The sequence below is a fragment of the Haliotis rubra genome, unplaced genomic scaffold (genome assembly GCF_003918875.1).
Source record: "Haliotis rubra isolate DU_JTF1 unplaced genomic scaffold, ASM391887v1 Scf506, whole genome shotgun sequence".
Lineage (NCBI taxonomy): Eukaryota > Metazoa > Mollusca > Gastropoda > Lepetellida > Haliotidae > Haliotis > Haliotis rubra.
Window position 1 is genome coordinate 332,044 of NW_025767198.1, and position 22,944 is coordinate 354,987.

General features: G+C 40.9%; 1 protein-coding gene across 2 annotated transcripts; it reads right to left on the reverse strand.

Moving 5' to 3' along the window:
* Window positions 1-77: 77 nt before the first annotated feature.
* On the reverse strand, window positions 78-14,110 carry LOC124292057 (telomeric repeat-binding factor 2-interacting protein 1-like). 2 transcript variants are annotated; one of them, XM_046729131.1, is made up of 7 exons: window positions 13,973-14,110; window positions 12,333-12,379; window positions 11,018-11,122; window positions 9,935-10,018; window positions 9,731-9,845; window positions 679-811; window positions 78-235 (listed from the first exon to the last, which is right to left on the reverse strand). In XM_046729131.1, exons 1-7 carry the CDS (start codon window positions 14,105-14,107, stop codon window positions 96-98), a joined length of 759 nt encoding a protein of 252 aa, XP_046585087.1. In that variant the 5' UTR covers window positions 14,108-14,110; the 3' UTR covers window positions 78-95. The 2 variants fall into 2 exon arrangements, with proteins under 2 accessions (XP_046585087.1, XP_046585086.1); XM_046729130.1 differs by lacking the exon at window positions 13,973-14,110 and having other exon boundaries at window positions 12,333-13,052.
* Window positions 14,111-22,944: the final 8,834 nt, after the last annotated feature.

Genomic DNA, 22,944 nt, shown 5'->3' on the forward strand with positions numbered 1-22,944 from the left:
CAGATTGACAGACTGTAGATTCTTTTGCAGGGGATGAATAAATAGTCTTTGCGGTGCACTCTTTCAGAATACTCTGAGAATGTTCAATGTCGTCATCAGTTTCCAGTACTGCTTTTGGGGGGGCTGTTCATGGGTATTGACTTTCTTGTGCTGCTCACCTGAACTGATGTCCTAGGGCTTGGAACCTGTGCTGATTTTACAGGACTACTAACTGGGGATGTTTCAGATCGGTTAGCTGGAGTGAGAAAATTTCATTAGAAGTTTCATCATCACCAATTGTGTCTTTAGCATCTTCTTAATCTCGCTTTCAATGAAATTTATTCCAAAGTAATCTGAATTTTACTGACATTTACCTTCGGACATGGGGCATTGAAGCAGGTGTAGTTTATTCCAGCATTATTCCAACTATTTAGCAGGGGTCTGTAAATAATCGAGTCTGGACCAGACAATCAAGTGATCAACATCATGATTATCCAATCCAGTTAGTCGTCTGTTACGACAAACATGGGTTGCTGAAGACCAATCCTAACTGAATGTCCGGAGCAGGTGTAACTAATTCCATGGGTACCTACCAAGATAGTGGATAATCCTCTACTGTTTCTACAAGTTCCATAACCTGCTTAAATGTGAGATAATGTCGACTAACACCTTCACTCAGTTTCATATTCAGACAGTCACCTTGGGTAGCATCAGCTGTGTTGCCTGTCAGTAAGGCCATCCAGTGTACGGGAAAGTCAGTGTATGTCTTGATGTTCGGCAGGATAAACCTCAGGTAACGGCTCCTCATTGACTCGGCTGGGTGCTTGGAAACCTGGAAAACATAGAATTACTTTAATGCCCACAGTGACAAAAAACATACATTCAATACCATATTGGATTAAACAAGGTCTTGAAACTACGTGAGTGAGTGAGTTTAGTTTTACGCCAATCTCAGCAATATTACAGCTATAAGGCCTCCTCCTCCTCCTCCACTTGTTGATCTATGATGACATAAATCCCAAACCGAGGGGTATATATGACCCTTAATACACTCATGTCGACTGCATGAAATCTGGCAATTATTGATGCAGATCCAAGTTGATGTTTAAACAGTATAGGTGTCCATTTCTGGGAGAAAAAGAGCGATGGTGATCAGTTGATCTATATACCAGTCAGAGAACTGCCCTCTAGTTCATCTATTGACTAATAATTGTGTAGGGGCACACTTGTATAGGTGAAAATTCAGACGAACATAGAGAAGTAGTTCCATGTTCAGTAAACTGCAGCAACTTTTTTCCCAAGAATAGAGCGGAAGTACATTTCCTGTTGATGGCCTTGGAACATAACGCATTATTTATTTGTAAATCAGTAGATATGAGGAGAGACATGCAATGTGTGGTGGGAAGAATAAAGCTGCAGCATCGGCAGGATGCAATCAGTGTGACTATACGGACAGCAATGTTATAGCTGTGATAATTGTATAAAACTATTTGATGAGAGAGGCGTAAACAGCATCTTTAATTTTAGTAAAATTGATATTTTATACTTATCCTGACTCATGTATTTTTGCTTGTCTTCTTCTCCTTGCGAACGTTAGTGGAACACTTGAATCCCCTTTTTGAAGCTCCCTTCAAGAAAGCAGACGTAAAATCACTACTCAACAATAGTTATCTCCCTTCCAGTTTTGGCGGGAAACGTCGCCACCCGTCTCCCAGCTCCTCACTCTCTCCGTATTTCAAGCCCGACACTTAGATTTGCTGGGAAATCCAAAAGTGCCTTGAGGGGAGGGTGGGAGGCCTTACCTCAGCATAAGTATAAAATATCAATTTTACTCAGAAAATTACATATTTTTCCTTATTTATCCCACGGATTTGGCGGTGGGTCATGCCACTTCTGGATTCCAAGCTTGGGGATTTACGTCCTGCATACCCCCCCTATGGGAACTTCATGGTAGCACTGTTAATTACTGCTAGGTTCTGCTGCTGCTGACCTTGCTTCCAGCTTTCTCTGATGGGGGGACCACAATTTGTCAACTTTTGGTCCTTTCTTCTGTTAACATTATATGTGGATTTGAGCAACTCCATCTCTTGATGCATGCATCAAGTGGAGAAGCGACCCTTCTTATGTACGAGTACGTCCTTACAAGTACAGGGTCTATCACTCATGCTAGTCTGTCTTAGACGTGCACATGGACTCTAAAGCTCTAACTCCCCAGAGTGTCGGCTTTTGCAAGTCACGTGATAAAAGACGAGACTCCGTCTCAGCGCCTTTGTGGAACTGTCAGTTGTTGTGCTACAACAAGCGGTCCGAACTGGTGAATACCGGAGTCGTCCTCGGTGGCGATGTCTCTCAGGTAGTGGTTGGCAAACGCCATGTCCGATTTCCAGAAGCAGCCCTCCATTATCGTAGTGATGGAGCAGTTTCCATGTAGAGCGAGTGTTGATGCCAGAGCTCCAACTTCATGTGGATTGGAGGCTTGTGAAGGATCAAGTCCTGCTGCTTTATAGGCCCTTAGGATGACAGCTCTCATCCATATTGATATCGTTGTGCGAGAGATCTCTGTTGGTGTCTCTGCCGATATAGGGATGAAAAGGCGCTTGAATTTTCGTCTCCTGGTCCTAGACCTTTGTAGGTAGACTTTTAATGCTCTTACTGGGCACAAGGATAGGTCCTGTGTATCCTGAGGCCCAAGGACTGATGATAATGCTGGGATGTGGAACTGTCTGTCAGGTTGACCTGGTAGTTGATTCTTTGCTATAAAGTCCCATCTTAGTCCCATATGTACGATGTTGCGGTGAGCATCAAATCGTGTCCGTTCAAAGTCCAGAGCATGTATTTCCGACATCCGTGCTGCTGTTGCCAAGGCAATCAGAAATAGAGTTTTCTGTGTCAAGAACTCATAAGATGTCCTATCTAATGGTTCATAAGCGTCACTGGTGAGATGCTGTAGAACTATATTGAGGTCCCAAGCCGGAGCTTTAAATCTCTGTTGTTGGTCCTCCAACTTGAAAGATCATAGTAAGGCCAGTATCTCTGGTACCTTAGTCAGTTTTACACTCGTCCTCATGGTGATAACTGAGCTAAATGCCGCTAGGTATGTTGAGAGTGTTGACCCTTTTAACCGCTTCGTTTGTCTTAGATGACACTTGAGGGTGTGTCGCTTTCATGGCTGTGAAGCCCTTCCTCAAAGCATAGGTCTCAAAGCTTCGCCACTTGTCGTCATACAAGTTGCGGGTTGATTTGCGTAAAGCTAGTGTGACTGCTTTCGTTGCCCTGGCGGAGTATCCTCTCTTATTCAAGCACGCCTTGATACAGACCATGTGTGTCGGCGGAACACTGTGGGGTTCCCGTGTGCTTGCTTGGTGTGCGGATGTACTAGCAAGTTCGTCCACTCTGGTAGTTGCAGTTGAGGAGGTCCTAGTTCTTGTATGAATATGGGAAACCACATTCTCGCTGGCCAATAAGGCGCGACCAAAATCAGTTGCAGGTTCCTCGTCTGCATGATTTTCTGCAACACTTGCAATACGAGAGCTGGAGGCGGGAACGCGTAAGCGTTTAGTCCTTCCCAAGAGATGCTCAGAGCATCTGTTGCCCATGCTCGTGGATCTGGTATTGGAGAGACGAATGTTGCCAGTTGATTGTTGAATCTTGTGGCTAACAAGTCTATGAGCGGAGCTCCCATCTGTTGTATGATCTGTTTGAAGATCTGTGGATGTAGCATCCATTCTGTTGGGGATGGTTGTGTCGGACGAGATAGTGCGTCTACTTTCACATTCTTGGCTCCTGGAATGTGGCATGCTTTTATGTTGATGTTCAGATTGTCTGTTATGCTGAACAGATGAAAGCAAAGGTCCAGAAGGGTCGCTGACCTTGTCGATCCTTGTTTGTTTATGTAGAACGCCACTGTGGAGTTGTCCGTATGTCTGACTGACTGACTGAGTTTGGTTTTACGCCGCTTTTAGCAGTATTCCAGCTATCCTTGTTTGAAATGGGCTTATTGTACCCATGTAGGGATTAGAACCACTTCTGTGGATGCTTTCTTCGGCGTGAGCCAACGCTTTAACCACTAGGCTGATTGTCAGTATGTACCATCAGATGAGCATTTTTTAGAATGGTGGTCCAGTGGAGTATGGCGTTTATGACTGCTTTCATTTCTAGCATGTTGATATGCAGACCCTTCTCCTGTAACACTTCGTTGTCGAGGTGCGCTTCCCATCCCTGAAGAGATGCGTCCACGTAGAGATAAGTTTTGCACTCCGGCTCTGCTAAGTAGGTACTTCCGCAAACATTCGATCTCAGAGTCAACCATAGTAGATATGGTTTTAGTCTGTCCTGGAGTCTGAATCATCCAGATGGGCATTCACGAAGACCTGTAGTGGGCGTCATGTCCTGTGCTGAAGTGAGGAGACCCAACAGGCTTTGCCACTCTCGTAGTGGCCACGGAGAGAGTAGAGCTTGAGATACCATCTGTTGTATCTTTAGCCAACGGTCCTCTGGAACCGCTATGCGGTTTTCTGTTGTGATGAGCCGAATTCCTAGGAACTGCAGGTCCTGTGTAGGTTCTAGTTCCGACTTGAGGATATTCACTAGCCATCCTAGTTGAGTGAGAAGCCTGATGGTGAAGTCTAGTTGTAGTCTGAGATGACTGGGATCTTGATGAGCCTGAATCCCATCGTCCAGGTAGAACGCACTGCGTAGACCTCGATGATGTAGGTATGTGACAATGGGCTTTGTCACTCGTGTAAACAACCAAGGGGACGATGATATTCCAAATGGAAGGACTTTCCATTGGTAGTGTCGTCTGTCTAGTAGGAATCTTAGGTATTTCCTTGATTCCGGATGTATAGGGATGTGCAGGTATGCGTCCTGTAGACCTATGCTGACCATATGGTCCGACGGACGAACGAGATATAGTAGTTGAGGCAGATGAATCATTCTGAATTTTGCCGGTCTGCGTAGATAATCTCTGTTGAATGTCCTCATGTTGTGTATCAGTCGGAACTTTTCTTTGGAGTTTTTCTTTGGTACAAGGAAAACTGGGGAGTAGAATCCTGGTGAGATCTGGTCCTGATCTATCACCTCTATAGCGTCCTTCTCTAGTTCTCTAGAACGGCTGGGGGTGGAAGACTCCAGTCGTTCCGAACCCGACCTTCATCGTCTAGATCCTCTGGCACCTCTGGGTGCCCCGCCTCGTCCGGATCGTCTTCTATAGGTCCCGGATGAGCGACGAAAAGAGTCCTTTCCTCTTCTGGAGGTCCCATATTTCTTTTCTCTTGCTCTTTGGATGCCTGCAAATTTAGATTTGCCGGAGTAGCGTTGGGACGTCTGCTTGATGACACTGGCTAGTGTATCAATAGACTTTATCATCATCACCTCCCTGGATTCCTTTGTGACTTCCTTGGCAACTTATCAATCTCTCCCGCGAAGACTGATGTTGTAGACCACGGCGCTCTGTAGAGAGTCTTAGTGAAGCGTTCGCTGCAGTTGCATGAAGACAAAAGCCCCTGTCTTCTAGGAAGCGTCAATGCTGCTGATATGGATGCCAAATGCTCTGACATAAACTGGTGGTCCTTTTTCTGCCTGGTCATAGTGTCTATCTGTGCCAGCTTTTTGTCATCAATCTTATAAGATTAGGTCTGGGAGTCGTTGATGATTTTATAGTTCTCATCTATCTCTGGTGCCTTCATGAAGGGGTCCATATTGTGTAGTAAGAACTTCTTTGCGTTGAACTGCGGAATACTTGGGGCCTGGAACTTTGTTGCCTTCCTGAAGGCTGCATCAAGGTCCTCAGGTACGTCCGAGACAGGGTCAATTGGAGGTAGGGTGATGGTGTCCACATCATCATCCGTCATTAGGTACGTGAGTGCTTCATTCTCCTCCTAAGAGGGTGAAGCCAGGTCCAGTCCGTTAGCCATCCAATATTTTATCTCTGAATCGGAAAATATGATTCCGCCATTCCTCTGTATCATGTCCAGTTGAATATCGTCGCTGAGTGTCCTCCGTGCATGGAGACCTGCGTGGAGATGAGTATGTAGAACTATGTGTAGTTCTATAAGGAGATCTGCATGGAGACCTGCGTGGAGGTGTGTGCCTTCGTTTCCGTGATTGCCTTCCTTAAGGCAATATGGTCCTTTGTGGTGACTTTCGTGGAGATCTGTGTGGAGATGTTGACATTCTTGATGACGTTCCTGAAGACCTGCGTGCAGGTGAGTGATTCTGTTGAGGGTCCAAGTCCTGAGACGCCTCTCTGCACCTTCTCGGAGGTGTAAGTTTCTTTCTCTGCGTTGCAGGTTGCCTGCGTGAAGGTCCTTCATTATTCACATCATCAGATGACAATCTATTTAGGTCCGGTGAACGTCCATTCCTTCGTGCAGGTTCGTTGAGTAGTGCAGAGCAGGTCTACCCTTAGTCCGAGTGCTAGTACCTCTAGCAGACATCGCAGGCGCACAACCTGTGCGGAGTCCTTCATGCAGCAATAGTCCCTCGCGCAGGTTGATGACTTGAGCATGAGAGCCACCTGGCTGTCCATCATGCAAGGTCCTTTCCTGCGCGAACCGTTTCTCCATCAGGTCCATCATCTGTTGGGAGAATTGCTGCATGAAGGTCCCGGGGTTGAACGTCTGCGACGACACATCTGAGAGGATAGCGATAGGGTCCAAGGATCGCTGTGCCTCATGGGTCCGTGATGCCTGCGTTAGGGGTAACTCGGACTGTGTAGATAAGGTTGCTGAGGTTACCGTAGCTGAGGCTTTCGTCTTCTTCTTAGGCGGTACCTCTGGGATGAGGATAGGAGGTTCGTCATATAAGCCTATTTCCTCAATCGGGACGATCTCAGTAGAAAAAGTCCTCTTATTCTGTGATGTGCCCCCCGGAAGACTTCGATGAAGGATTAACTGTAGAATGCTTCTTCTGAGAAGATGATGGTTTCTTCTTCTTAGTATGGGTTGAGGAATTGTCCGAAGTAGACAATCTTTTCTTCAAGGTAATGGCGGACAGAATCCCACGCCCATCTTCCGAAGACGCCTCCGGGAGATCACTGGAAGGAAGCATGTCGTCTGACAATGACAAACGGTTCCTTAAAGACTCAGCCGGTTTAGCTATGACTTGCAACAGCCGTCTGGATTTATCCTTAGCACGTCTAAGCAGAGAAAACTGATAATTATTAAAATCAAAATCTGTTAAATGCTGACAAATATTACAGTGAGAGCTGGAAGTACATGTTGTTGTGCAACTGGGGCACAATAGAGGCGGGTCTGCAGCAGAGAACCTAAATTTGCAACGAAAACAGGTTTTCATGAAATGTAAACAAACTGAACAATCACGTAAAAACGTGAATAAACAGTCAAAATTGATAATAAATTTCAAACCATATTGTAGAAGGATACTCCCTGAAACCGTATAAAGGTAATTTAGAGGGTAATATCTAAGTTAGAAAAGGATAAAGTGCCGTGTAGGAGACCCAGGTGCTCTCCAAACCGTCCACTAGGGCGAAGAAGGAGAGAGTGAGGAGCTGGGAGACGGGTGGCGCCGTTTCCCCGCCAAAACTGGAAGGGAGATAACTCTTGGTGAGTAGTGATTTTACATCTGCTTTTTTGAAGGGAGCTTCAAAAGGGGGATTCAAGTGTTCCACTGACGTTCGCAAGGAGAAGAAGACAAGCAAAAATACATGAGTCAGGATAAGGAAAAATTTAAGTTCTTTGCAAGTAAATTATACATAGTTCTGACTGTGCAGAGGAATAAATCTTATGATCCTTAAACCAACAACAGAGCTGGTGTATCTGAGACACTCTAACTGCTGTAGTCACTGATAATAGCAGAAGTGAAAAGGGGTCTTCTGTTTATCAATTTGAACTAAGTTTGTTGTGAAGGGTTTGACAACATCACTGATAAGATCTTTGAGTATTATATTTAGCTCACAAGCTGGGGCTCTAAATTTTGTCTGGTCTTCCAATCTGTATTATGAGTTCTGGGTTCTTTGTGATGCATTTTATAGCAAGCACCAGTTTCTGAAAGCACTTTAATATCAAATATATTCTATGTTTTGCTTTCAACTTAATTTATAGGATGTTTTGGATTATAAATGGGCACTAACACACACACGCATGCACGCACGCACGCATGTACAAACACATATATATTTTTAATTTGGCAAAGTGGTTAATGTTGAAAGTTTTGGCCACTTAAAACTCTACTGGATTGAGTGAGTGAGTGAGTGAGTTTAGTTTTACGCTGCGCTCAGTAATATTCCAGCTAGATGTCAGTAAATAATCAAGTTTGGACCAGACAATCCAGTGATCAACAGCATGAGCATTAAAAACTCTCCTGGAATGTGCACTTCTGCTACTTTCACAGACTGCATTTGTTCAGTAATGACTTGAAAGCTGACTCACCCTCATGGCATCACCAGCCATGCTTATGCCTTCCTTGTTCCTAAGTATAATCCACATTATCCTCACAGTGATCCCCACAACACCTTTTCATCACAAAAATCACTCAACGAGTTATTTAAAAGTATGTCATTCATGTGTACAATGAAACAACTGTTTTAATTTTGTGCCATATTGGCATCTCTCGGTATGTTGTAGATCACAGAATGGGATGAGTGCCAAATCATTCGTAATGTAACCGTAGACTAAAATCACCAGACACCATGTTGACCTGTATCCTTCAGAATTGCCTATTCTGTTCATTTCCGTAAATCTAAGACATGACTAGATAAATTTCCACATCATGCAACATTGTGGACACAGCACATTTGATCAGCTGTCAGACTAAGAGTCCAAAGGTTACTGGTTTGCATCAAAACTGGTTGCCTGTCTAGGTGACGTGACATGAGACTGTCCACACAAGTTGTCATGCTGAATTCTACAGGTGCTCCATAGTTAGAAGAGGTGAGGTGAAATGGGGTTAACGTTGTACTTAAGAATATTTCGCTCATATGACGACATGCATGCGTTGGCTGTTTGCACTAGCCCAGACTTAAGCTGGTTTTAAAGTGCTTGCCCACTGAGATACCATGCCGCAGTTAAGCATGAATACCCCACTCAGACACATTATTCTGACCCCAAGTCAACCAGTTCATGTTGTACCCATTAATGCTGAACGCCAGGCAGGGACCAACAAGTACCATATTTAATGTCTTTTGGTATGACACGGCCAGGGATCGAACGGCCACCTTCCGCTCTAACCGCTATACCACAGAGGCCGTACCATAGTTAGAAGAGTTTGGACTGGTTAGGGCATTAACAGAGCTACAGATAACCTTTTGGGTCATTGAGTTATGTAATCACTTGTGTTCATCTCAATTGGGTATCCTAATTTTCCTTTGAGTAACCAAATAAATTGTACTCACCTCACTCAAACTCAATAGGGTATTTTGCCATATTCCATTAATTTTGAAAACATACTAAAGTTTAAATGTTAGTGTTTTGTTATTTATATTTGATCTGTAATATGAAAAACGATAAGAAAGACTGCAAGTTGTCAAGTTCATGTCCTGAAATAGAACCTCTCAGTATACTTTAGTTATTTTACCTATCCACCGGTACGCAAGCTAAGACTTGACACTTTTTAGTGTACGCATGTAAGATCACATTTATTGAGTATTTACAAAAATTCTAGCATACTTGTATGCAATAGACTTAATAGAAATTCAGTTTTCACATAAATATTTGCGTAATTTACGCAGAGATACGCAGCTTATCTGTACCTCTGCATTAAACTGTAGTGTAGAAAGTGATTATGCCCCTACCTCAAAGAGATCCATATCTTGCCACACTTTCCTGCCATGCACCTCATTATAGCGACGCTCACGCACCAGATAGCCCACGATCCTCCTGTCATCTTCTTTGGTGTACTTCTGCCTCCTTCAAAAACAAAACATGGCAGCTCACAAACTAGTTGTCTGTTTAACACACTACTACTGTTCTGACACACTACACTGTTAGAAACGTACCCCTTCCTTTGTCTCTGGGTCCTGATAATATTTCTGGCGGGTGACAAGTCATCATCACTTGGAGATACTCTGCCAGGAACACATCTGTAAAGTCAACTTACCATCAATATCATACTAATAAATGCATGAAACATAACATACAGACTGAGTGTTGCCAAAGCAAATACAGACAGCTTAGCTTAGAGTTTTTCATTTGGGACAGATTGCTCTTAATTTCGATAAGCACATTTTGACTAAGAGTTACCAGCACTTTTCCACTCAATCGGTATATGTGTTGATGCAATGAACATATCATCACAGTACACGAAACTCTGCAAGAGTTTTGAGTGCATATTTCTCTGCATGATTCACTGAACTGAGAATTATTGCAAATAATTCAGCATTACAAAAGTGAGTGAGTGAGTGAGTTTAGTTTTACGCCGCACTCAGCAATATTCCAGCGGTCTGTAAATAATCGAGTCTGGACCAGACAATCCAGTGATCAACAGCATGAGCATCGATTTGCGCAATTGGGAACCGATGACATGTGTCAACCAAGTCAGCGAGCCTGACCACCCGATCCCGTTAGTCGCCTCTTACGACAAGCATAGTCGCCTTTGATGGCAAGCACATGGGTTGCTGAAGATCTATTCTACCCCGGCATCTTCACGGGTCGCATTACAAAAGGAAAGATGTATTTCACTATGTCTGCTGTATATTACATGAGTCAGTGAGTGAGTTGGGTTTATACCGCTTTTAGCAATATTCCAGCAATATCACGGCAAGGGACACCAGGAATGGGCTTCACACATTGTACCCATGTAGGGAATTGAATCCAGTCCTTCAGCGTGACGAGTGGACACTTTAACCACTGAGCTACCCCATTGCCCCACATTACAAACGAATGCATGATGCATATACACTGAACAAATGCCTATTGACCTTCTGTCAGGAAAATGAACATAAAATCCACCCCCCCAAAAAAAATACCCCCAAAAAACAAGCACAAACAAACTTTTCTTAAGTACTCTGAGATTACTGTCAAAGATATGGAGATTTAAGTATGATTTCCTGCATGTTTCCTCAATGTCTACAATGCTATACCTGAACTTGGTCATATCGACAAACTTGTTCTCTCGGACACAACACCACACAAACTCTGACTTGATATAGCCATCTGATGTCACAGAACCTCCTGGTTCCAGCAATCTGAAATATACGTGTAGTGTTCTTAGTATTACTATTAAAACACATGTATGGATGTGTTTACGAAAAAGCAGAGGCCCAGATAAGCTGCGTATCCGGGTAAAATACGCAGAGAATTTCCAATTACGCATTGAAAAATAATTGTTGCGTACCAATTACGCATTTAAAATGTTAGATACGCAAAAAGTTTAAAACAAATGCGTACTGAATATATATATATAAATTGCTTGCGTAATACAAAAGACATTGATTGCTATCAAGTTGTACTGTTAGCATAGGACTAGTGTTGTGCTGTCAGTATTTGATCAGTGATTTTTTATGAAATCATTTCCATTATATTTAAATGAAATACCCACTCAACATTCATAATACCCACTCCAAAAAAATACAGTGGGTACAGTACCCAGATGAGCTAAATTGTATCTGGAGCTCTGAAAAGAATATAAAAAACAACCAACCATTTACTCAGTGTATAAAACATAGCCCGTCCCACCGTCCCTGACGGTCTATTTTTGTGAAAGACAGTCTCTTAATTAAGTAAGGCCATCCTTTGGTCGGGGGAAATATTTGAAAAAAATAAATTTAACTTGGTTTGAATGAAGAGTTTTAGTTTTGGGGACAGACTGTGTTTGTTCAGGACTGGTCATTTTTTTGGACAGCTAGTCCTTGGACAGGCCACATTTCAAAACTATTTTATACACTGATTTACTGTTGTTTCTTTATTGTTGCTGGTGTTTGCCCTAGCCTAATATAACTGGAAGTGGAACTGGAATCATAATTGATTCTTGACAGTTGACTATGCAGGTACTGAAAATCATTCGTGATTAGCTGCAAATGAGAGCTTGTCAGTAAAGCTGTTCTACATTTTTACATTGGGTTTTCAAGTATTTCTCTATCTGTCCTGGTTTATTGCCACACTGAATGTCTATTGCAACATTTTCTTTTTCTGTTTTTGCATTTCCTGAGCTATACAAAATGAAATGACCTGTCAGTTAGCGACATCATAGACAACCCACTGTGACTTCATGATGTACAGAAGCAGCGGAATGTTTCGGCCAGCCACATACATGAAGTTGGGTTCATCAGTGTTATTACAGATGACACTTGTTGTCAGGTCATATCTGAGACATGTGGACACAAACTTATAAACCATGGACAGAATTTGTGAGCCTTGTTTACCTGTTTATGTACTGGTACATTATCTGGAACTTACTTGATGCAATTTCTTGTCTGTTTATTTGATACACTGCCACCACCATGCTGTAAGGGAAGATGAAACATCAACGGATTTCGAGAACAGAAATCCTGCTTATCCAGACAGTAATTTACTGATTTATGTAAAACCGAACCGTGCTGTGCCAAACACTCTTCTGAGTCTACCAGCCTATCCATCTGCATCCCTTCCAGTAGACTGCATAACTTATGTATGGGCTGGCTAACACTATGCTTACCTAAGCAGATTTCATTAAACTTAGGCTTCAGGCTACAGGCTTAAGCTGCAGGCTGTTGAAACACTGCATGGAGCAGAAGTTATATATGAAATAGTACAATATATCTATTGATGTGTGCACACTAATTCACTCACAAATGAACAGGACTATCTGTAAACACATACTTATATATGTAACTCTAAAGTGCACTTTTGATTCAGTTTCAGATAGTACCACATGGGGGGTTGAGCTCATGTCGCCTGCTTGAAGCTAGGTTAGGCTAACAAGCAAGTCCATGTGACCAACACCTGACTGTCTACCTTTATGCACTTCAGCAAACCTTGAAAGCTTGATAAAATTGAAGTATTTCCTAAAAACCTACATTGGATTAAAAGAGATACTTAACCTATATCAAACTCAAAACTCACCATAACCTAACCTAAAATATGTTTACTTGTGAAGCTAGAAGCTGGACAGGTAAAGACTTTTACTCAACATAACAACAGTCTTAAGTGTTTTAAGAACTGAACTATAGGTTGGAGTTTTTGTGGGGTTATAATTCATGTATAATAAAATGGAGTTGTTTGTGCAGTATGTTCCAGAACAGGAGCCTGTACATAGTCGCATTAATTAAACACCACCTGACCATGGGCAATTTTACTCTTTTTTGGTGCAAACAGGCAATCACACACTAGCATACTGGGAGGAATGTACTATAGGACAATCCATAGCTAGTTCTGTCTGGGACCAGTCAATATCAAAATTGTTTACAGGGAGTAGTTGACAAGACACAGTTACTGCAGCTAAAGGGTTTGGGTTAGTTGTGTTAGGGTTTGGGTAGGTTACTAATAACTATAATCTTAACCCTTAGACACCTGTTCTGATACCCATCAAAGATCATTTGGGTAGGTACACCCTTTACGTTTAAACCACCCTTTCAGAATCCCTAATTTTATTTGCGCCATTAATAAAATTGGGTATGGTTTACATATTTCTCTCAACAAATAATTAAAACATAATTTGAGGAAAACTTCACCTCTCATCTTATAATCTTTTGAAACTAAGCTTGACGAAGTTTATGCATTAACCAAATTAGGCAACAAGATAACATCCGGGTGTCAATATTATGCTGTTGTAGTGTTGGCTAATTTAGCTGACTGAGCCAAGCGTGCAGCGCAGTTCGACCCTTTGCTTCCCAGCGCTAATCAAGCCCTGTAAAGTCCACCGACTCCTAGTTCATATGAATAAACTCGTATTCCAGCCAATGCCTACATCGAACACACCTTGGTATAGTGCAAAGTCGTCTAGTTATATGCTGGACCAACCGACTCCCTAACGGAGACCTTGGTGTCCACAGTGACAAACACGCTAAATATGACCCCCCAAAATCATTGTTGGAAAGTTTAACATCGCAAGCCATTACTTCTATCATTGGTTTTAACCTCTTTCGTTCTGAACATGGTCGCATATAAAACGAGACTGGGTGACCATCCTCTGACACAAATAGCGAGCGACTGAATTTGAAGTTTTCTGCCGCCATTTCTGAGAAGAGGTCCATAAAAAATTGGCCCGAAACAAGAACACTTTGACTTTCATCTCTTTTTTGGAGGAATGGCAGAGTGCCCACAATTAAGTGAGCAAGTGTAAATATTCTTTATTTCAGTTCCCAAAATATTCAAAATGTGCATGAATTGTAGGCTCCATTTTAAAAGTTGGACGTTATGATTATTTCGTTTCGTACTATAGTTTGTAAATTTTGATATTAACGTGACAAACTCTGTGCTCTGCGCTTTGCTTTTTATTAGGATAAATAAAATGCTGTTGTTAATAGTGAAATTGTAGGGTGAAATTTACCTTGTATTAATTTAACGGCAAAATCCTTATGTCTAATAGGAATCCACGCACAATTACATTCGGAGTATTACACTACCAAGTGTGTGCAGGGAGTTTCCAGCAAGGTGAGCCGGAAGTCACATACTGACCTCTAGGGCTGAACTCAAAAGGATATAGAGTTTGTGTGTTCTGACCTTAATTTTGTTCAAAGATGGGAGAGTCCATGGCAGATCCACGAATGCGACACTTTGTCGAGCAAGAGACTCAGAAACAAAGATTCCAACAACTTGTTCACGGCTTAACAGACAAATGTTTTGAAATGTGTGTTGACAAACCTGGACAGAAACTGGACTCAAGAACAGAAACATGCATGGTCAACTGTGTTGAGAGGTTCATTGATACCACTAACTACGTTGTAAACCGACTTGAAAACACAAGGAGTTCAATGAGCGAGTAGTAGTGATGATTCATAGCCAACGTGATTTGACGGGGATGTGGTGGCCGCATGTGTGTGTGTGTGTTAAATGACATCTTACATGATGCAACAGCTTGTACAGTAGGCTCATTAGATACAGTGAAAAAACAATGTTCCACATTATGCATGATGATCATGATATGAATCTGACTGTAAACACTGTATCTTGTTCATAATCATTTCGGGACCGTTTCTTATTGAATAACACCCTATGAGAGTATGACTTTGTTGTTATCCCTATGTTTGTAAACATGATTTAGTTCTGAGTAGTATATGTTCCGGTTCGGAATAAGTGCAGTGAAATAGAGAATGGATAACACGAATATAAATTCCCGCACATACGGCAAATATTCCATCGAACAGGAACAAATACCGTAGGCCTAACCACTTTCAGTCATTATTGAATGCAAAATGGACTCGTCCAACTCGTCAACATCTGGGATTTCTCTAGCCCGAAATACACGTGAATCATGTTAGATCTAGGTGAAAATCAAATAAACAAGCGGCCATTTGCCACACACAGCAGGGAGGTGCAATAGACCGATTATGGAGGCAGAGGAAAACACTGGGCATTGTACTATGTATTGGACGAGATCAAGGATAAGTCTGCTCCATTGAAGCTTGTGATAACTAGTGACCAGAAATTAGCAACCATCAGAATGTGCCATATTTATCACTGTAAGTTTACCAAAACTGTAGATCAAATTATAATACAACCATATTTGAACACTTCTTCAGTATTGTCCAGATTTCGATCAGGACCCTTATCACCCGACATGTAGATATTATACATACATCCTTGAAATAATAAGTTGAAATAGATGCAGAGATTTTTAAAGAAAGGTGAACCATATCTAATGGCAGTTTAGGCTGCCCTATTACACAACCACCCTATTATATGATGTTAAACAAATTTAAGATTTAGCTTGCCTAAATGCCACTAAGTGAGTGCATATTATAAAATATTGTGATGGTGTTTATTTGGATTATTTAAAATATACATTATTTAGTTCTATTTTGCATAGCCATAACAAAAGATGAAACCAATTCCCACAAAAAAAAACAAATGGTGCCACTGACGACAATACTATATTGAGTCCTTTTATAAGGAACTTTCACACATGATAATTGCTTCTTGATAGCCTCAGGATTTGTTCCATATGGAACAAATACCGGAGGATTGAATCCTTTCTTCCTTTCCTTTCCCCCCCAAAAACCACGCCCCAATTTTTAAGACCATCCCAACAAACAAAACCCTCTTTTAGACACTTTAGGATGTGTGTGAAAATTCCTATTTACCCGGAATAAGTTCTGTGTGTACGGAACGAAATAATTGTTCTGCATGCACTATTACAGGAACAAATATTGGAATGAAAAGTTCCAACGGAACTTTTACTATGGGGGAACCAATTCTTTTTTACATGTTATCAAGGTTATGTACAGGACTGGTGTATAATTAAACTGTGCACATTGTGCATTTCCTGATGTCTGGCAGACTTTTCTGAGCGTGACGTAACGCTTACATTCAGGTCAGATTCAGTTCGCAAACCAATACAATATAGTATTAAGAAATGTATAATTGTAGTTCTGACTACACAACTGACCTTATGAAATGTTTCTGTCGTTAATGTTTTTTCACGTTTAATTAAAGGGACACTAATCCAGCGCAATTCCCTGGGACTGGTTGTTGCTTTATTGTTGTTTTACCCCCTCGACTACCCAGATGATATTCCAGAATTCTTGGACTGGGTTGCGACCTCTGCTGTGCCACCCGCAATCGCAATTGGTAGTATAAGGGTGTATCTTTACATTGATGAACAAAGAAGACAGTTTTGTCTTGGAATATGAAGTCATCTGTTTTACTCATTAATATCTTCATCATTATAATAAAACCGGAAAAAAAGTTGAAGTTTATCTTAATCTGCCATAGGTAAAATATGTTAGGATTGAAAGAAAACAGTCAATGTACGTCTTTATATTTTGTCTTATAATCCTAATTAATTAATGATCACATTTGTATGCACTTTGGACCTTCATAAAAAGTACATGATCTGTTTTTAGTAAATTTATAACATGACTGCAATATCTAGACATTTTATAGATTGCCTTAGTGAATCATATTTCACTCACACACACGCCCTAAGTGTGACATAGTGCATGTTGTCTCATCGAAGTACTTCACGGTGAAAAGAAAAGGAATGAAATACACAATGACATTTTAGAAAGTGGTCAAATGTAACATGTGTTATATTTGGGATTACACTTTCTTAGTAAAGTACAGATTCTAGTACTTTTTGGGTTGAGTCCCATCCAGGATTCGAACCCACACCCTCAAAGTCAGACACCTAGACCGCTCAGCCACCGCGGCTTCCATTGTGTATTTCATAGCTTTCGGCCGTGGTAGCCGTGCTAAATAACACTTATCAGAGGGATACACAAAGTCTGCAGTCTAGACTACCAATTGTCCGACTTCCATTCGTAGAAACCGCGGTGGCTGAGCGGTCTAGGCATCTGACTTTGTGTGCTGGCGATTATGTGCCTGACTCTGAGGGTGTGGGTTCGAATCCAGGATGGGACTCAACCCAAAATGTACTAGAATCTGTACTTTACTAAGAAAGTGTAATCCAAATATAACACATGTTACAAAAGAAAAGGAAGTCACAGTGAAATGTTTCTGTTGAATGCAACAACAAATTGATAAAAACAAAAGACAAATATCAAAATTAATATGAGGCTATTACCTTGTTCAAGGAATGTATCCATCAATACCTACATAAAGGAATGATAATCCATTCATCTGCAGCTGTCATGTGTCATTTAACAGTCTAATATGGAAACATGTATACAACGTTATAACAAGTGATAATTTCTCAACTGGTCATGTGACTGTTTCAAGTTTTTCACATTGGTGTATAGTCTCATTGGACACTACTTTTTATGTGGAGTCCCCCATTCTTTAAAAAAACCCAAAATTTAGTTAGACAACAATGAGCAATCAATCGATGTATTTTCGGTTAATCATTTGATGGAAGAACATTATTTATACAACAGGCACTTTACGACAGGATGTGAGGTGAAATGGGGTTTAACATTGTACTTAAGAATATTTCATTCATGCGACCACATGCATGTGTGTATGTGTGGCTGCTTGAACTAGGTTTTATAGTGCTAGCTCACTGAGATACAATGCCGCAGTTAAGCATGAATACCCCACTCAGACTCATTATACTGACTCCGAGTTGACCGGTCCTTGGTGTACCCATTAATGCTATGCTGAACGCCAGGCAGGGAGTAACAAGTACCATAGTTTAGCGTGTTTTGGTATGGCGCGGCCGAGGATCAAACCTGTGACATTCCACTACACCATGGAGGCGGTCTACGAGAGGATGTGGGTGTATTTAGTGTACGTTAGTAGATCTACATACATGAACACTACCTTTTGACAAATTGACTGTGTAAGATAAAAGTAATTAATCAGCATGTTATTGGTTAATCCTTTGATTGATGTTTGTTTTCTTAACTCTGCTGATAATTCCTCTAGCTGCATTTCCATGCACATATTACATAAGATGTAATACATTTGCCACATCAGACCTTAATTTATAAATGTTTAGTATTTACTCCAGACACAAGAAATGCTATATGGAAACCTTTATTGGGTAATCTGAGTGGTGTTACTATACTGATTATACCTGTTTTAGATTCATTAAAAGACCCTCAAGCGGGGTTTTACGGGAAGCATGATTCCTGCATATTGGACGCAGAAATTAGCCCCAAACTAATATTCAGTGCGTCCGCAATATACTTTTTTCTGGGAAACAACTTTCTGAGTTTGTAATGATATCCCTTATGAAAATATAACATTCTGTTTACAATAATTATTCTAATGACATTGAAAGCAACACATATTATGACCTAATCATTATCAAATGGGAAGCATCCATGACCACTGACTTCATGCAAATTGATTGACTCCCAATGTTGGATATGGACTCTCAAGAGAATATGCCCTGAGTCCCCAGGACTCCCAGTTTCGAAGAGCTATGTTAAACCCTGCTCAAGTGATAGGTCTTCAGTAACCCATGCTTGTTTGTAAGAGGCGACTAACCGGATCGGGTTGTCAGGCTTACTGACTTGGTCGACACATGTCATCATATACCAGTTGCGTAGATTGAGGCTCATGCTGATCACTAGATTGTCTGATCCAGATTTGATTATTTACAAACCGCCGCCATATACCTAGAATATTCCTCAGTGTGGTGTAAAACTTAAGTCGCACACGTGCGTGCATGGGCGCACACACACACACACACACATAAGTGAATGATGACAGATAAACAGGTGTAGGTTTATACCACCAAATTTTGGTTACAGCAAGAGAGTAGTAATCACTTATTGTATGCTCCATTCTTATTGTCTCATTGATTAGGTTGAAGAAATTCTGTGAAGGTGGACAGCTGCTTAGTCCCTGCATCTGATACGGACGAGGGAGCACCTGGCAGTTAGACGGCGTACTTAGAATGTTGGCGCGAAACAATTGCCAAGTCAGTGCCCCTTTAATTTGTAAAAGGACGTTTGCTCGTTTTTTTCTTATTAGCCATTTTCCTGATTATAACCTTACTCTTTGACTGTCACTAATCATTCCAAATAGCCCAATAAAACTGTGGCCAGTAAATTGAGCTTATGAACCTCTGACATGTGTAGACAGTTCACATGAAGTGAAAGACTATAAGACTGAAGTGAAAAAAAATTAATGATGGTAACCACCGAACTAATGATGGTGATGGTGGACATGATTGATGGATGCAAATGAAAACATGGAGAAATCGGGCAACAGTCAAAATTCAATCTAAATTAGTTCTCATAAATGTTTTTTGAAAGAATGGATGGTTCTCGTAGTATGAGTGTTTACAATACAACTTAAAGCCATGACTGGCATGTAATGTTCTGCACATGCCAGTTAGGCTTCGTAGATGGTAGTTGAGATTTTAGAAAGGAAAGTTTCACTACACATTATCTAAATGAAAAACTCTTGCATTTCAGAGATATTTGTCCCGACACTACAAAACATTAAAAATCCTCTTAAAAAAAAAAAATGTCTTTGGCCATTTATAATATTAGTGTGGCTTCTTGATTTTACCTGTGGCTACTAGTAGAAATAAATATTTATACATGGCAATTCATTCAAAAAAGACATATATGAAGAAGTGAGAATTATACAATTTTGTGTTTACAAAATATGTGCAAAATTATGAAATCCAAATATATAATTACAAAATGAAAATTTTATTCATTTAGAAGATTTGTTGTCAAACTTTTAAAACATGGGTAAAGCGGGTTTTTGGTATATCCTTAGACGACAATTTCAACAATTAGGTTGGTGCTCAGCCTGCATGATTTTTTCTTGTATCTTAATATATCGAGGATCTGCATAAAGTTTCCAGGCGTATAGCAAGCCATTTTTTTCATGTACGCCCGATAGGTTGCAAAGCGTTATATTTAGATAGTATTGAGGGCTTTCCCAACTTTCATAGCAAAAATCATGTGTAAGCCCGGGCTTTTTTTTTATAATGGTAGCTACAGCCCTGTAAACATCTGATTACCTGTCCACAACCAAAGTCAAAAATTAGAAACAACATAGAAGAAGCCCTCACATCAATTCTTGTTTTAACATTGAATGCCACACTTGTGTCAAAATCACTCTCAGGGTCACACATTTGGGAATGTATTATGTTCACAGTAACAGGTATTCAATGTAGCATAATTAATTTCCTTTCGAAATTGAGGGTTAAGGTAATAAAACTAGAATAACCTTTTTATGAGGGTGGCAGGAGGAATGGGATTTTCTTGTTCTTGTGCACATGACATCTTTTTTTCTCAAACAAAGTGAAGTCAATTATCCAGAAATGCACATTACTGTTGCCAAAGGCTGTGGACACAATTTTTTTCTTATCACAGTATCAGGAAGCAAAGACCTTTCTGTTGTAAAACTTTAAAGGCATATATTCCCAAACTGGAATGAAGTCCAAATTAGAATGCTTTGGGAGGCACATTATCATGTAGACACAAGGTACTTTAATCTGGTAATGAAATTGAGTTAGTTTAGTGATGAAATGTTTTCATATATATATACATGTATTTAACATTTATCTTGATTTGACCATGGCCATGTTTGAAATGCATATTTGGCTCTGTAAACATGATCTCTGAAATTGCTGAGTTAGCTGAAGTTTGGCAGGTACATTTCTATGACAGGTTCATATATTGTTCAGATCCTTAACATTTAGGGTGGTTGTTCTCTGTATTTGTGCAGAAAATACTTGAATATCAGACTGCTGACAGCACCATTTGAAGAGAGTCTTTATTGACATTTTAAAATGTTGATGAGCTGGAGGACAGTGACTCCAAGCATTACCCAGTGTATTTATAAACAATTTTTTTATGCTGTTTGTACCAGCCTCTCCTTTATATCCTACTCCACTAAATATCAGCTTGGATCAAAGCCATGCTGATATTAATAATATGAAAAACGAACATTTTAAAGATACATAGAAGGGTTACGAAAGCATGACAATTCCTTCTCTGACGTAAAGAAATAGTGTGCTTTGTACGATATTATTGGATTTTATGAGGGCTTTGTGTGGAGTGACAGCGAGTTCAGTGACTTTCTTCCAGGTTATTAGGTGTTTAATAGTGTCCATCAGAAGGTTAAACGTCTAGGAAGTTACAATGGGGGTGTAACTGTCTTTGTTAGGAAATTTTTAGTTGATAATAATCTCATAAATCGTGTAATTTGACACTTTTCAAGACTGTGTTGCTTTGATATTCCATGTCTCTTTATGTGAAATTGGACCGTGACATTATTTTACTGTTTCCATACATTTCCCCTGAAAATTCACCAATCTTTGACGACAAGGACTACGATGGCTTGTCACAACTAGAGGATTACTTTCATAAGGTGAGATCAGACTACCCAGATGAACATATATTCCTTGGGGGTGATCTCAACGAGAGAAAGAAGAACTTTCTTGATTTTATTCCTGATGATAATGTTGATTATGTGTATGGTGCTGATGACTATCCGGGTGATATGTTTGATATTGAGAGGATTCGAAAGACAATGAACATTACAACAATTATGGTATCAAACTTGCAGAGTTATGTGGAACATATGGGGTACATACTATGACTGGTGGACTACATGAAGACAAGACTGGTGAGTTCACATGTATCACTCATAATGGTGCCAGTGTGGTCGACTACATGAAGACAAGACTGGCGAGTTCACATGTATCACTCATAATGGTGCCAGTGTGGTTGACTACATGAAGACAAGACTGGCGAGTTCACATGTATCACTCATAATGGTGCCAGTGTGGTTGACTACATGAAGACAAGACTGGCGAGTTCACGTGTATCACTCATAATGGTGCCAGTGTGGTCGACTACCTGAAGACAAGACTGGCGAGTTCACGTGTATCACTCATAATGGTGCCAGTGTGGTGGACTACATGAAGACAAGACTGGCGAAGGGCGTGAGTTCACATGTATCACTCATAATGGTGCCAGTGTGGTCGACTACATGAAGACAAGACTGGTGAGTTCACATGTATCACTCATAATGGTGCCAGTGTGGTGGACTACATGAAGACAAGACTGGCGAGTTCCGTGTATCACTCATAATGGTGCCAGTGTGGTGGACTACATGAAGACAAGACTGGCGAAGTTCGATCACTCATAATGTTGCCAGTGTGGTGGACTACATGAAGACAAGACTGGCGATTCCGCGTGTATCACTCATAATGGTGCCAGTGTGGTGGACTACATGAAGACAAGACTGGCGAGTTCGTGTATCACTCATAATGGTGCCAGTGTGGTGGACTACATGAAGACAAGACTGGCGAGGAGTTCGCGTGTATCACTCATAATGGTGCCAGTGTGTGTGCGACTACATGAAGACAAGACTGGCGAGTTCGCGTGTATCACCTCATAATGGTGCCAGTGTGGTCGACTACATGAAGACAAGACTGGCGAGTTCACGTGTATCACTCATAATGGTGCCAGTGTGGTACTACATGAAGACAAGA

Coding starts and splice junctions, on each gene's coding strand:
- LOC124292057 (XM_046729130.1), bottom strand. CDS start 12,517: ATGCAGATGGATAGGCTGGTAGACTCAGAAGAGTGTTTGGCACAGCAC. Junction 812..9,730: donor AAGATATGGATCTCTTTGAG/GTAGGGGCATAA, acceptor TATGTTTTCCAG/GTTTCCAAGCACCCAGCCGA. Junction 236..678: donor CACAGCTGATGCTACCCAAG/GTGACTGTCTGA, acceptor TTCTCACTCCAG/CTAACCGATCTGAAACATCC.